The 15,051-nt window shown below is 36.6% G+C and overlaps 1 protein-coding gene across 4 annotated transcripts in view; it reads right to left on the reverse strand.

The window, feature by feature from the left end:
* Positions 1-15,051, reverse strand: part of SIPA1L1 (signal induced proliferation associated 1 like 1) — a 191,074-nt gene that overhangs the window by 20,156 nt on the left and 155,867 nt on the right. For all 4 annotated transcript variants that reach the window (XM_042813649.1, XM_042813645.1, XM_042813646.1 and 1 more), the window contains 3 exons: positions 8,706-8,855; positions 3,873-3,997; positions 1,038-1,156 (listed from right to left, as the gene is read on the reverse strand). In XM_042813649.1, the coding sequence (XP_042669583.1) occupies positions 1,038-1,156; positions 3,873-3,997; positions 8,706-8,855 (394 nt within the window). The remainder of the gene's footprint in view (positions 1-1,037; positions 1,157-3,872; positions 3,998-8,705; positions 8,856-15,051) is intronic.

Raw genomic sequence — 15,051 nt, forward strand, 5'->3', positions numbered from 1 at the left:
GTAGCTATCACATTATTATATGGTCAAATGAATCACGCAGAAAACAAGTCAATCTAAATACAAAAACTCCTAAGAATAGGAAGACAGGTGTTTTGTTTGTTTTAAAATAATGAGGGCATGTTGTTTTGAATTAATAATCTAAAAGAAACACTGCAAATTGCATTCAAAGATGAATGCTGGTAGGCAGAAGTAAATAATAAGAACTAACGAAAGATCTAAATAAATGCAATTCATAGTTTGAGTGTAATCAGTCAGCACAACTCTATATTTTAGCTGATCATAAAGATGATCATCTGGCATAACAAACAGCAGATTACAGAGTATTTTCTTTCTTTGGTTCTAGGGACTTAATTTTCAAGATACTCCTAATTCATGAATATTACTGCAGTTAATCTGTCTCTATGTATATAAATCAGGAAGTGCCAGTCTCCAAAACAAAGCGCACACTTAACTACTGAAGCAGAAAGGTAGAATTTGCCATTTAGAAATTAAATATAAATAGGAGACTTCTCAGGCAGATTCTAGTGGGCCTTTCAAAAGAACTCTTCCAACAGTGTGCAAGATTGATTATGGAAAGGAATTAATAGTTACAGCAGATGAGGAAAGTGAAGGAAATTTAAAGAAAAGCAAGACTTGTAGTCCGTTTCATAGAAGCAGCTTTCTGAGTTTTGCAACACACCATGTATTTGTCAACTTCATGTCTCCCATGCGAAGCCTAGGAATAGCTTTGTGAACTCCCATAAATCCTCTCCTTATCACAAGATAACAGACAAAAAAGTGCTGTTCATCTGTCAACAAAACTTTATTAACTAATAAATATTTTAGTATGCCCTGGGTAGTTTCTGTGAGGTTCAGGAAGTAACATCTGCTTCATCGCTTCCTCCAAAGTTTAACAGAAAACAGGGCTTGAGGATTTCTTTTTCTTTTCCATCCGTCTTCAACTGACATTCTAAATACAGTTTTGAACAATGTACTTGGTATGAAGAGCTTTTGAAACGAGCAAAATATTAAATAATCCCTTTTTCAGAATAACTTACATGACCCTGCTTATTTGGAGATAAGTGAACCACAGGATCCTGCCTCATCAGTCTTCCACTGGGACTCTCTCTGAAGGATGGCAGTACTTTTGATACTGCTGGCAGATGACATGTTGGTTCTGCAATACAGCATACAACAATGTACTGAAAAGCCTATGTAGCACAAGAAATAAGAAAACATGCACTCTGATTTCACACTGCAATTTTTCCCACTGCTACCATTAGCTAAAGACTTTGAAAACCAAAGTGAAATTCATTCCACATAAAAACTATACATGAGACAAAGCACAGGCAAGAAACCGAGGGCCCATTTTTGCCTAGCATAAATCAGCAAGACTTCATGAAAAAATGAAAAACTTGGCTATCTTTTAAAACAACTTGAGCAGCGCCACACTCTCCTTGTCCAATAGCAATATTTCAGAATATTAAAACAGAAGATATTCATATTCACAGTGTATTGGCATTGTACATCATTATGCATGTTGCCTGAGGATAGGATTAGAAGAAAATTATGAAGATTGCATTTCCTTACATGGTATTACTCTATGCAAGGCAGGACAATAGCAAAAGTCTAAAGTGACTGCTGAAATTCATATGTTTTTATCCAACAGAACTACTACAAATTTCCTGTCAAAGTTAAGGTGAACTAAGTAAATATTTTCTTAGCTGCAGAAATAGCAAAATTTGTTGAAATCACAATATTCCTGTAAAAATTGATGGCTGTGAATGTGCAAACTGCGCAGATGTTCAAAAGAATTGAATTCTTACTAACCTAGGAAAAAATGCACTGAAATCAAACTACTCAACTTATATAGACAGTTTCAGAAGTACCCTTTGCCAATTAGGCTTATTTTTTTTCTTAGGAGATAATTATGGGGGTCTAGAAGATGTTCAGATGACCCTTTAGGCCCTGTAACTGCTTTCTCAGAGCCCAAGAACAGCAATTCAAAATAATCTTATTTTTAGCTTTTTATATAGATATTCTAGTCCTGTGCTTATGCAATACTTTGCATTTCTAGAAATATCACATTTAAATAGAGTATACGTTTAACAACAGCCATTGTTACTAGCAGTTCTTTAAAGCTTTCTCAGTACAGCCATGGTTTCTTCATCTTGATCTGCAATATAACTAGCTTTTAAAATTACTATTTTAAAAAAAGAACTTGATTTCCTCTGGCAAGTAGTAATGAGCAGTCTTGGTGCACAAAGAACACAGATTTTCTGTAGCTAAGTGGGCAGGAAGGAGTGAATGTGAATTCACTGCACTTAATGCCCTATTTAACCTGATACAGATTATCCCAAGTGGAAATGTGCTTATTTGGCATTAAACCAAACTTTCACCTAGATTCAGAATGGCAATAAAGTCTGCAGTCGGAGATATGGTTTCCAACTGGCACTCTATGAACGCAGGACAATCCACAAGAGATAAAACGCAGGGATTACACGTCAGCACACATTTCTCAGCCTCTGCCAAATGTCGGAGCCATTTCATCTACCACACAATTTTTCCTACTCTTTCTGGCCTTACTTATTTATTTTGCTAATATGGTGACTCCTGACATTTTAGAACAGATCTCGCTGGCAGCTCTTCTCAGTGCCAGCATCAACACACAACTGCTGGTCTGCAAAAGTAATGCTGAGAAAAGAATCGGTTTTACATGTGTCGTTACCATCACAACAGTATCAAAACATATGCGATTAAAAATTGTTCTGTCAGATCGGTATAATCACAGCTTTTTAGTGAGAAGTATGGGGGGGAGTTGTGAGGGAGGGACTGACAGATGGTTTCAATAACAAGGAATAGCTCACTGATGTTGTGAAGGTATGCGAACAAAGTGCATCTCCAGAACCTGAAGATCACATTTCCCTTACTAAAGTACTGCGAAATTTGCTGAACTTTATTCTGTTTTCATCAGAACTTGATGAGAACAAATAAAGAGCTGTAATGCAGCACAATCATCTGTATATACAAGGATGGAAAAAAGTATGGAATTGTTTAACTTATGGTAAAAATAAAGTTAGAAAAAAAAACCGTCTAGAAATTTTGACCACGTTCGTCATGTTGGATCAATGCTTTTTGAAGATAGCACAATTCCACTGGTGTCAACCTCACTGGTATCCATGCAAGCTAAGGCACTGCTGTAGGGAAAAGGTCTATGTGCAGAAACTCCAAATGAAGGCTTAACAATGCAAATCCTCAGTACCCAGCTGTTTCGTATAGTTAATATGTTCTCTCAACTGACAGTTTAATTGCCAAGTGCAATGAAAATGTATACACTGGTGGAAGGTGATTACCAAGCTATAGATTTACCCAACTATTTAGACTTTAATTGCATTTTTTTTTCCCATTTTGTACATGGTATTTTTACAGCTTCAATGATCAAACAATCAATTTGCATTTATATAGCACCATTTGAAAGGGAGTATCACAAGCACTTTAGACAACGTAAGCAAAAATTAAACTAAGTTAAGTCACTCAGGAGAGCAGGTGAGGTCAACCAAGTCCTTAAGAGCAAGGCAAATTAATAAGTGCGCTTACCCAACCACTTCTAAAAGGACACAGTGTTTCAAGGTAAAAGCATTAAGGTAGGTCTAGTCCCACAGCCAAATACAGAACTGAAATGAGTTCTTCCTCAGGTGATATTCATAGGTCTCAAGGACACAGACTGCAGAAGCTAGTCTATGCTCAACATCTAATTATTCATCCTGATGAACAAGGTTAAACTTCCAAAGACACAGTGCTTAAGAGGGTTATCCCTCTGCACGAAGAGAAATACTGCCAAAGTCACCTTGTGATTAGCACGACTTGCTCACTGTAAAGAATTAATTACCTACCCATCTGGTCAGCGATACTATCCTCACTTCTTTGCCAGCTGGGTGTGGATTTGCCGCTACCACCCGTATCTGATTGCGTGCTCTGCCTGTCAATGGAAGCAGGGGATCTACGGCTAATTCCAAACCTGTTGTAACATCCCAAAAACAAAGCAGATAGTGATTTTAAATATGCATAGATCTCACGTACGGGAAAAAAGAGCACTTATAAGAAGCCAGTGTGAAACTGTAGGCCACAGTAACGCATAGCACTATTCCTTCTCCATTTAATTGTTGTGCTCAGGACCTATTTAGTACCTTTAATAAGATACGCAGTATACATTATTTTGTTGAGCATTTTTCATCAAGAACATTTGGTTACACAGTATATACAAGTCAAAACTAGATCCAAACCATCCAGGAATATTACAGGCTTTTGTTTACACAGACAGGTGACAAGGCACTTACATTACTACAAAAATTGACCACAAGTAAAACGTGAAAGCTTGCATAAAAGTCACATAGAGGAATGAAGTGAATTTACTGGGAGTGGAATTGAAGGATGGATCCCCTTAAATTAGAAATTGCTACCCCGAATCTAGTACCAATTAGTATCAGAAGTTCATTAGGGCAGTTCTGCCATTGTCTTTGGTTCTAAGCAAAAGAATAATATGGCCGCACTTGAGTGACGCACACACAGATTCAAACACATATTTATTCGGGGCAATATCATACTGCTAAGTATTTTACGTAAGATGTTACAAAGCTGACAGTTGGTTAAGGACTCCCAAAACCTGGGACGTATGAGTTCTCATGTAAAGTTTTTGGATCATTAAGAAGCTTGAGTTCACTAGCAAAAACCAAATCTAGTAGGCAGAAAACAAGGACACATTTCTATTGCTGTGAAAGAAAGCATGAAGAGCAAAATAAAAGTGAGTTTGATGAGACTTGAAAATCCTGTTAGTCAGATGGATTTTTGAACAACTATGCAATGCCTGTAAGAACTACAGCTATAATTTTGTATTGCATAGTTGGGTTCCGAATTAGCAGGTCAATCATTAACAATTCTTCAAGAATAATGTTTTTCTCTTCTTTAAAAAAACAAAACAAAACATTTTACATACTCTGGAGGAAGAAAAAACAACCCAAACTACATGCAGAGTGTAACACCCAAAAGAATTCCAACCAATATATTCCGTATATCAAGTATTATTTCTAGCTGTCAGTGCTTGACATAGTAACAGAAAATAAAACATCCCAAATTGATTTCTACTCACATCAATAGCTACAGACTGCCTGCATGACCTCTATTACAAAAATGACATCTGCCAAATCATCAGAAGTAAGTCAGTGTTGTGATCCCATTTGAAAGCTCTCCAACTCACGAACTCAAAAGAACCCATCAAAGACTATGTAATTCAGAAGAACATAATCACACTCCTACCTTTAAAGATAAGCTGCTGGAATATGTATGTACATCCAGCATAGCTCCAAGATGTCAAAATTTGAACTTGGGCCTTCCATTGTTTTTTTAGACAAATAAGACCCTTTTTTCATCTCCCCTGGCATAGCCAGTATATGATTTGTTGAAGAAAAAAAAAAAGTCAAGAACATCTGGACACCTACCCTGTGAATACAAACGCTTTAAACTGAAATTGCATTATGTAAGTCAAGCTCTTCCTTATCCATCCAAGTTCTACATACACTACAGCTAGAAGTTCACTCAATCAAATACTTAAATTAAATACGATGAATTATTGCCAATTCAATAAATGCATAAAAAGCCTTGAAGACAATACTTTAAAAGCTGGTATACTTTAAAGACTGATCTCAGGTACTTTCCAAGCTTCTAAGACTTGCAAAGCATTCTGGGCAGTGTGTTTTCATTGTGAAGTAACCAGACATCGGTACATAAAAGAAAAAGCCCCAAATCCAGGAAATCTTAGTTTGACTAAGTTGTGCTGCATCCATATTTTACTTTCCATATGTGGTTCTCTTACCTAAAGCCTATACATTCACATATACGAAGAGTTATTTTTTCATTTTGTATACTTTATCTCTAAAAATAGCTGGACATCGTAAAGAAAAATATCACATTGCTAGCTTTATTTCATTAAAACCACTGCTCTACTACTTGAAAAGCAAAATATGTTAATAAATGAATAAATAAAAATGCAATGACATGAAGTGAGCTGTTTAAAAGCGGATATCAGAAGTGCAACTTCGTGCCATATACTATCCTGATTAAATATATAACCCATCAGTATGTAGCGAGGAACCTGAATACTAAGCAGAAATCAAGATAGACTAAATGAACAGGGAAATGGCTTAAATACACATTTATAATACACAGTCTTTAGAAGAAACTCACTATTTCAGTATTTTCACTACATTTGCTATCATTTATGACATGTACCTACCTTCATGTAAGCTCAGGACGAATATATGAAAAAATATACATACATCAAGACCCAATGGATACTCTTGAAGGCATCAAAGTTTGGGCTTATATCCCTATGTAAGTCAGGATATGGACCCATAACGTAGAAGAGGCAGTAATTACTACTCTTATGTCTGACAAACGTTGGATTTACACCCACATTTTCAGTCATTTTAAGTTTCACAAACTGTTCAAAATCAATCATATCACGCATTGAGAAAGAAACATGCACACAGAGTCTGTGGATGAGATTTTCTGCACTGGGAAGTCACAGGGATTGGCATACCCAGAGCACATGGAGCTTCACATCAGGAAGAATACCTTTATGCCACGATGCCTCTTCAGCCAAGTATTTACTCTGACACCTCAACAATTGAATGACACTATCTCTCCCCTAGCTATCAATATATATAGGTTACTCTCTGACCAGCTCTATCTGGCATAGCAGACACCTCTGCAGGGCTGCCTGGAATTTAGTCTCATACACATTTCAGGAAAAGATGCACAAGGAACTGTAATGAATTTCTTAGCAAGGTGACAAATGCTCCTTTGCTTACTGAAGCATGGGAAAATTTCATTCTTAATGATCTTTTTTGTGCTTTCTCTTTAGCCTGGTTGATAAGATTTGGGAAGTCTTGAGTAAACATAATTTGTGTGTACAAGGACAGTATGAGATGCAATATGCATTTCTTTAAGGACAGAATTGACAAGTCACATCATTGGAGTTTTATAAACGATTTTTTTTTTTAAAGTAACAAAGCTCATTTATTAAATACTCCTTTCATTATTCCATTAAACTGTTGTTCACTTGGACTAAATTAAAACTTGAAAAACAAATTGTGTATACAAGGTTTCCAGGATGCATCACCTTGCAAAATGCTCAAAGATGCTGCAGTGAACATATGTGTACAATTCCTAAAAGAAGGAAAAGGGCTGAGGAACAGTGCTGGTGTGTTATGAGGCCAATTTAAAATGAAAACACAGCATGTGAAAATCCCTTCCTACTCAAGCAGCTATGGTGTATGGATGTATGGCAGCAACAATTCTTGGAGCAAATGACGTAGCTGGAAAAAGCAGACAACATACTGAGAGTACAAGCTGCTCTTCAGAATTGAAGACAACACAATTGCTGCTGGCATGAATGAGACAGAAGGATGCAGCATAGAAAAAAAGTTGAAGTGCTCTTCTGAGCTACAGAGTTCTGTACATTTGCTTAAAATAAAGATCAGTGGGTTTTGAGCAAATCTCCGAATGTCAGCAGGCCGGAACAGTAATAGTCTCACAAATAAAGGCTGTCATGAACATGTCAACAGGGAAGAGATAGCTTCCTCTGAAAAACTAAAACCAGGCCAGAAGGAGAATACTTGGAGGACAAATCTTCAGTGCTCTGGAACAATGAGCAACACCTGTTCAAATACATGCCCTGAAAAGCATTCCCTGGGCTGATACTGGATATTGTTCCTTCCTAGATGCTTAAACAGGCAAAAGATTGTTGCTTGTGCTTAAAGAAATAAATAAAAAGAGCAGTAGCTTGTACTAAGCAGTTCCAAGAAACGACATTTAATCTTGGTAATTATGTGATTTTTTTAAAAATAAAGATGTTCTACTTTATAAAAGATGCAAAATAGAATTAATTACACACAATGACAAGCAATGTACTCAAGATTTCACAGGAAAGCTTTACAGTGTGAACTATCAGCACTTTCGTCCTTTCTTTTCTCAACAGGAAATAATTTGGAATATGGTAGATAGCTCTCTTACTAACAATCATTTTTTTTTCCCCTACTCAGAGAAGCTTGATTTATTGCTTCTTCCAGTGTTCTCTGAAAATGAAAGAGACATAATTTCTTCCTCTGCAGATTGCTCCTTACATTGACACTGGATCACTTCAGAGTTTGGAGAAAAGTTGGATGAGAGTGCCGTAAAATAAGGCAGCTATGAATACATAGAAAAAAATCTAGCTATGTATTATTCAGCACCTTTGCGCCTACACGTTTGGAGTCACCGCTATATTGCTTCAACTATTAGCATAGACTGCAAATCCCCAACCTATTATTTACTTTCTTTCAGAATCTAAATCTGTGAAAGGAAGTAATTTGCAACATCAGACCAGTAGCTTTAATTTAGATTTTTAGAGAGATATACATGTCCCTTTATGAGCTTTCAACCTGAGCTCTGTTGTGGATTGAGATGATAGATGTTAGGGCACGAAGGGAAAAGGCGGAAGCAAAGAATTTTAAAATGCGACTTCCAGCAGGCATGACAATTATATTTGAGTACAAACATGCTTTAATGCGTTTAAAGAACATTTGGCAGGAGCCTGTGTAAGCACTCCCTCAGTTTAACATACATTACAACAAATGGAACGGAGACAAAAGGCTGCCTAAAAAAGAATATGAAAGAAGTCTAGTGCCTACCCCTCTGGCATAGATTTTTGTCTGTATGTGCTCCCAGCAGAGCCAGTCTCACTTGAGGTTGATAAGTTGCTTGGAGAATTGCGACACTGCTGCGACCGTGCTAATGCAATGGATGAAACTGTCACGTAGACATCAGAACCAGGAGACAACCTGTTCAGAGCAGAGGAATCGGTCACATCAGCAATTCAAACAGCAGTAGCGTAATGCAAAGCATGATGGACTGTCTAATGCAAACTGTCAGAGCAGCTAAGAACATGGCACCAGGGAGACAGCAGAGAGTCACTGTAAATCTATTCCTTGTGGAAACTGAGGAAAATCAGCTAACAGAAGGTGGATGTAGAGGAGCAAATGAAGAGAGGCAAGTGTGTGTGAAGGGAAGGAAATCTCAGCACACACTAGGAAAGCATCCCATTTTCTGAAGTCTTGAGTTACTTTTTGCAGATTGATTGTAAGGAATAATGAAGCATGACATTCCTCTCCCAAATACCAAATAGAGCGATCTATTTCTACTTTTCAGCAGAAACTCTTGCCTGGAATTTAAAGTTGTCTATGCAAACTCAGAGTAGCAAGCTTACACACCTATGCTGCCAAACTTGTCCACATTCAAGTTAAAGGTTTAAAAATGAAATATTATTTAAGAATATATTTAAACTCTCCCTAACTTAATGTTCTCATATAAAATATTAGAGGTCACTGAAAGTACAGACCTGAGCTCTATGAAGTCTGTTGGAAAAACAATGCAGCAAATAAATTGGCTAAAATGCATTTGGGCTGGAAGCTACACGCTTATAACGATTTACTTGTATATCCTGTTCTGCAGTTGAAGTCTTTTCTAGATCATTTTCTGCTTTGTTTCCCAAGCCCCAACTGAATTCAGTGCTGCCATTAAGATTTTTGTTCCACTCAGCGGTGACTGGAGTCATTCAGCACTTCTGCAGCAAGCTAAGATGACTGAATTATGCCATCCATGAGCAATAAAATTTACTGTGAATACAAATCTTTCCTCATTCTAACTTGGAAAAAAACCCCTGCAACCTACACATTAGAAACTGCTTAAAAACTGCTTATTAACTCTAAAGAAACACACAGCCAACTGTGTCAGTACACCAACGGGGCCCAGAGATTCACAAGTCTATTCACTTAACCTGCATTTGAAAACAAGTGACAGACACTCACACTCACTGTAAGTACTTTCAAAAACTTTTCTGAAAATAAATAAAAAAGATACACCAGCAGCTTATTGTGTGTACATTCCAGTATATGCATACTGAAACAATTAAAAAAAAAAAAACAAAAACAAAAACAAACAGCAAACTAAATCTTAAAAAGGGAGAAAAAGCAATGGGACAGTCAAGAACCCAACTTCCTGACTGCAGTTTCCCCAAGTACAAACTAGTAACAGTAACTCTTTCCCAGACAAGAAATGAACGACTCAACTCCTGACCATTGCAAGTACAAGCAATTAATTACCTTCTAGTCTACCAAAAGGAATTTATTTCACATTTATCAAGCAACATTTCTGAAATTATTTGATTGTAAACAGTTCAAAAGTTGAAAATTTGGGGAGCAGTGCATTCATTTTCCCAGAGGCATTTTTATAAAGAAAAAAAACAAAACAAAACCTAGTCTGGCCAACAAAAATATGTGCTTTCAATAGCATTCACAAGTCTATATTAAGCACATACATTTAATTTAATATCAACGGCAAGGAAACCCTTCAATAATTTCTGTGAAATTATTTTTTCTATTGAAAAAATGATTATACTTTTACTTCAGAATCAGCTGCGTCTTTTCTTTACTCTCTGTGCCTTACCCAGAAGCAACAGCACTGTTCAGAAGGAATGTCAGGATTTCAGAATTGTGTCATGGAGTTATAATTCATTTACAAAGTTGAAAGACCTCAAGGGCAAACAAAATTGTTATAAATGTGATCTGAACAGCACCAAGGAACAGCCAATTAGGAAGGACATCCTATTTATTTAAAATGGAAATACATTTTACTGGTAAATTCTAAGCACTGCTGAAAAACATCAATAGGGAAAGACTTTCCTTTTACACGAAACAAGCAAATAAGACAGAAGAACATGAAAGTAAATCTGCTCAAATTGACTTTTTAAGCTGATTTGAAATCTGTTGATGAAAATCACTTCCCAAGACAAAAAGGATATTGTTAGCAGTATGGCCCTGTAGTTATGACATTCTATGCTTGTTTTTTTATATATAATTATAGCAAACTAAAAGAGACCATTATCTATTTTAAAAGACAAATTTGAGAAGAAATTCCAAAATGGTTAAGTGCATGAGTTCCATAACTGAACTTAAAAGTAGGCCAAGCGACCACTGCATTAGAAAGATACAAATAAATTACAGTCAATTGAACTGGGATTGGACCATGCATGATTTAGCTCTAAGAGACCTACTTCATCCTGAAAGGACTAGTTGAATTTTGCTGTGTATGGGGAGAAAACATCTTTTATGGAAACAATGAGTGGGATGGGCATATACTTGTTTAGTATGACAAAGACATTGAAAGCATCCATCTTGCTCTTACTAATTTAATTTGCTGTAATTTTCTCAAGTCTTCAGCTTGCGTATGTACGTAATATAAACATCACAGGAAAAATGTTAGCCTAGCATGCTTTTGTCTATGGCCTAAGTCATTCTTTAATCATAAGATCACACCCTGGTCTCCTCTCAGTCATACGGTTTTATTTTGTCCTTGAACAACTTCTACAAGAACTGCACAGCCATGCAGAAGTGCAGGCTGACAGAAGGGAAAGGCTGGCATTATATTAGAGGCACTTCCATGCTGACTTAACAAACTGAATTCTCATTTTACACTTGCTACAGCAGTCCTGTATGATCACTGGTGTATTTGTTAAAGACAATTTTTCATTCATTGTCACTAATTGCAAGTTTCCCAAAGGCCTTATTTGATTCTGAGGCCTGATTTACTTCTGTGCTGAGAACTTACCAAAGCAGCTGAAGCTTTAATTTGAAGCTGTAATTTGAATACATAAAATATTAACAATGCTGGGCACACTTCCAAATTTGAGATGCTCAAAATAGAATGTAAGAAATGATTAGAATATAATTTCTGTCTCTACCTTTGTTCTTAATCTGAAGAGGTCCAAAGAAATCTATTTTCAGACAGAAGTTTTGAAAATTCAGTTTAATTAATGCGCGTGAAGCATTCAGAAACTACAGTAATGGGCACCACTGTAATGCTTAGTGGGGAATTAATAACTGCATCTTTACAGTGGGATTTGAATAGCATCCAGTAAATAAAGGATGGAGTAATGAAGAGGAAAAATATTAAATAGCTGTTCTTTAATGAGCTTCGCTTCAATTTCACTTCAACTGTGTGAAGTGAATGAGGCAGATGTTCTCTGTTAAGAAAAAAATCTTGTAATTTAATCAGGGAAAGTATCAAAAAGTATGGTTACATAAAGTGCTTGAATAAAATCGCACAGCAAATCTTAATTCTGGCACAATTACTTTCCAAGAACTTGATTTTACAGTCCTAATCGTACTGAAGCACGCAACATTTCTCTAATAACCCTGACTGCCTGCTCTCAGGTTAAAAAGGGAAACAAACTGCTTAGAAAGGGGAAGAAAAAAAAAAGAGGAAAGTACATCAGCAGGTCTGGAAAGGGATAGATAAAACACAATTATGCCATCATATTGTACCTTCTCACACCACACTGCATATCTTCATGAATATTTTTCTACACTTTTTCTACACTTTGATTATCGCATTTCAGAAAATATGTAGTACAAGGAAAGATACGAAGGGAGACAAGAAAGTGACTGGAGGTACAGAATAGGTTCTGTACAAAGATAAACTGAACAGGCTTCAGATGTTTTTTTTTTTTGTTTGTTTGGTTGGTTTTCTTGTTTCTTTTTTAATCATTTCTGCCTGTTGTCTGCCCAAATGTGAATTACGTTAGATTAAGCAAACAAAACATTATTCATCATTCCTCATGACAAAAGTATGGACAGGAGAACTGTAAACTGTAAAGGCACCCAGATACCACCCACAGCTGTTAAATTACAATATGGATGCACCCAACTCTGGAATTTCTTAAACTACAGATAACCAGGAGACTGCTGGATCTGGTACAAAGTCATCTTCATTTACAGTTATGCCAATAGCACAAGAATATTTTTTTTGGTTTTCCCTGGTCCCTGCTAATGGCCACTGTCAAACAAGAGACCAGCTCTTGATCACAAACAACGTGGTACTTCTCATAAATTTGTGGAACGTGAGTTTGGCTAAAGATATAATAATTGTAACAAACTTCTGTTTTGTCACTGCTATATCCAGTTCTAGATCCTAGTGTCACTAGAAAACACATTTTAATTTGAATTTTAATTTGAGGGATGTTAAGAAAACTTGAAATCACTACGGAAGGAAATGCATGTGCTAGAAAACGTTCATTCAATGGGCAGTGAGATGGGCACGGAGGCTTGCTTGTTTGTATTATAAAAAAAGCTACTGATGCAAGCTGATCAACAGTAAAATAGGCTTTTTTTATGACATAGGAATCATTTAAGCTAGAATCTGCCTGCAGGCATTAGCCTATAAACTGTTACACAGTTACTGCCACCAACTATTAACAAATACTGTTTGAAGAATGAAGAAGTTTCAGGCCCAAACTGCACTCCATAGTCCTCAGTTAGAATTAAACCACTCTTAATGAACATTATTCCAATATTTCTCTATTGTGGAATTTTGTGGAATTTTGTGGCCATTGCTTGACTGCAGTCATGCCATAATTCAGTTCATTATTTGGTTTGAAATATTGACCGTGGTCATGTATTTTCAAATCAGAGTCTCAAGTTTCCATTCAGTGCAGCACTTAATCACATTATGAGGTTCAGTCAAGTTCCCCAGGGTGCTTTGCTCACTTGTTTTCACATTTTTCAAATGTTTATTGAGTCAGGTTTTAGTTAAGACTAATTTCAGTTTATGATAAGTTAAGAAGAGATTACCACCGAGCACTATTTCATAACCTTTCCTCACATATTTTTTTTCTTCATAATAAAGTCTGGAAGCCAACTGGATGAAATGTTCAAAATAGTGAGAGGGGGGAAAAAAATAAGTAAATCCAAAATTACATCTTCTCCAATCTCTAGTATACTTAAAAATATATGTAAGTTGCTTATCTGCAAGTAATGTCACCTGTCTATTTTGATGGCAACTACAACAGATACAAAAGAACACGACTTGACAGAGCAAGTTCTCAGCTACAGCACACGTTTTCGACATAGTCATGACCATTAGCTGTGCATGTTCACCAGCAACAAACAAGAGCTTGGATGCTGCACTTGTAAAAATCTGTCAGCAGAGGTGACGCACTGTTGCTGTTCCCTCTGCTGAAATGCATCACCCACTGCCTCACTGCACTCACATCCACTGGTTGGTCTCCATAAATGTTCAACAACTGAAAGTCAATGGGTGTCATTTTTTCCATGTGGAGAAACTGAACTCCACCCCTTTGCTTCAGACACATTTACATGCCTGATGCCATTCTGTCAGACTGCCCCTCTGCTGCCATCACAGCACAGCAACAAAATATAACGGAATACTGGTGGGAAGGTTCAACCTCTACTGCCATACTGCCAGCATCCACCACTGACACTGAGGGCCAACATAATAAAGTGGGAGGCATTACTTATGGAGCAGTCTTCATATATGTGGTTTGTTGCTGCTTTCCTTCATGTCTTAATCTGATATTTATTCTGGGATATAGAGTGCACAGTGTCCCATGTGGACTAATTAATGTGAAAGGAATCTATTGTATATATATTATGACATCTTTCAATCTTAATATTACAGTAAAATTAGATATTTATATTAAGATATATACAGTCTTTAATTATTTTTCCTGCTACTACAAACATGCACATCACTCATGACTACATTCAAGGATGCAGAACACTATGAGGAATAGTGACAATTTAAGTCTGTGCAAATGAGTTGCGTGCATGAAGACAATTCAGTAAAGGCAAAAAACTCTGCAGGTTAGACACTGACCTGCCATCCATCAGGGACTGTCAAGTAAGTTACTCTTCCACTTACAGTAGCAGGTTTTTCATGATGCCAACAGGTTTATGTGATACACAACTGAAATCCTCCTGTTTGCAGGACTGATAATCTGCTTTTACTTAACATAGATAAATGAGCTGAAGCAAAAATAACAGGCAAAAATCTAAATTTGTTTCACTAAGTATCTGTATTTAGAAACTAGTTGTATGAAGCAATCATCAGTCAAATATTTCTAGCAGGTAATTCAAAAAGAGTTACACTTTCAACGTGTAAGGCCTGATAAATCAGAAATAC

This window comes from Centrocercus urophasianus, unplaced genomic scaffold, assembly GCF_019232065.1.
Source record: "Centrocercus urophasianus isolate 14NV4802_14NV808 unplaced genomic scaffold, USGS_Curo_1.0 seq_14, whole genome shotgun sequence".
NCBI lineage: Eukaryota > Metazoa > Chordata > Aves > Galliformes > Phasianidae > Centrocercus > Centrocercus urophasianus.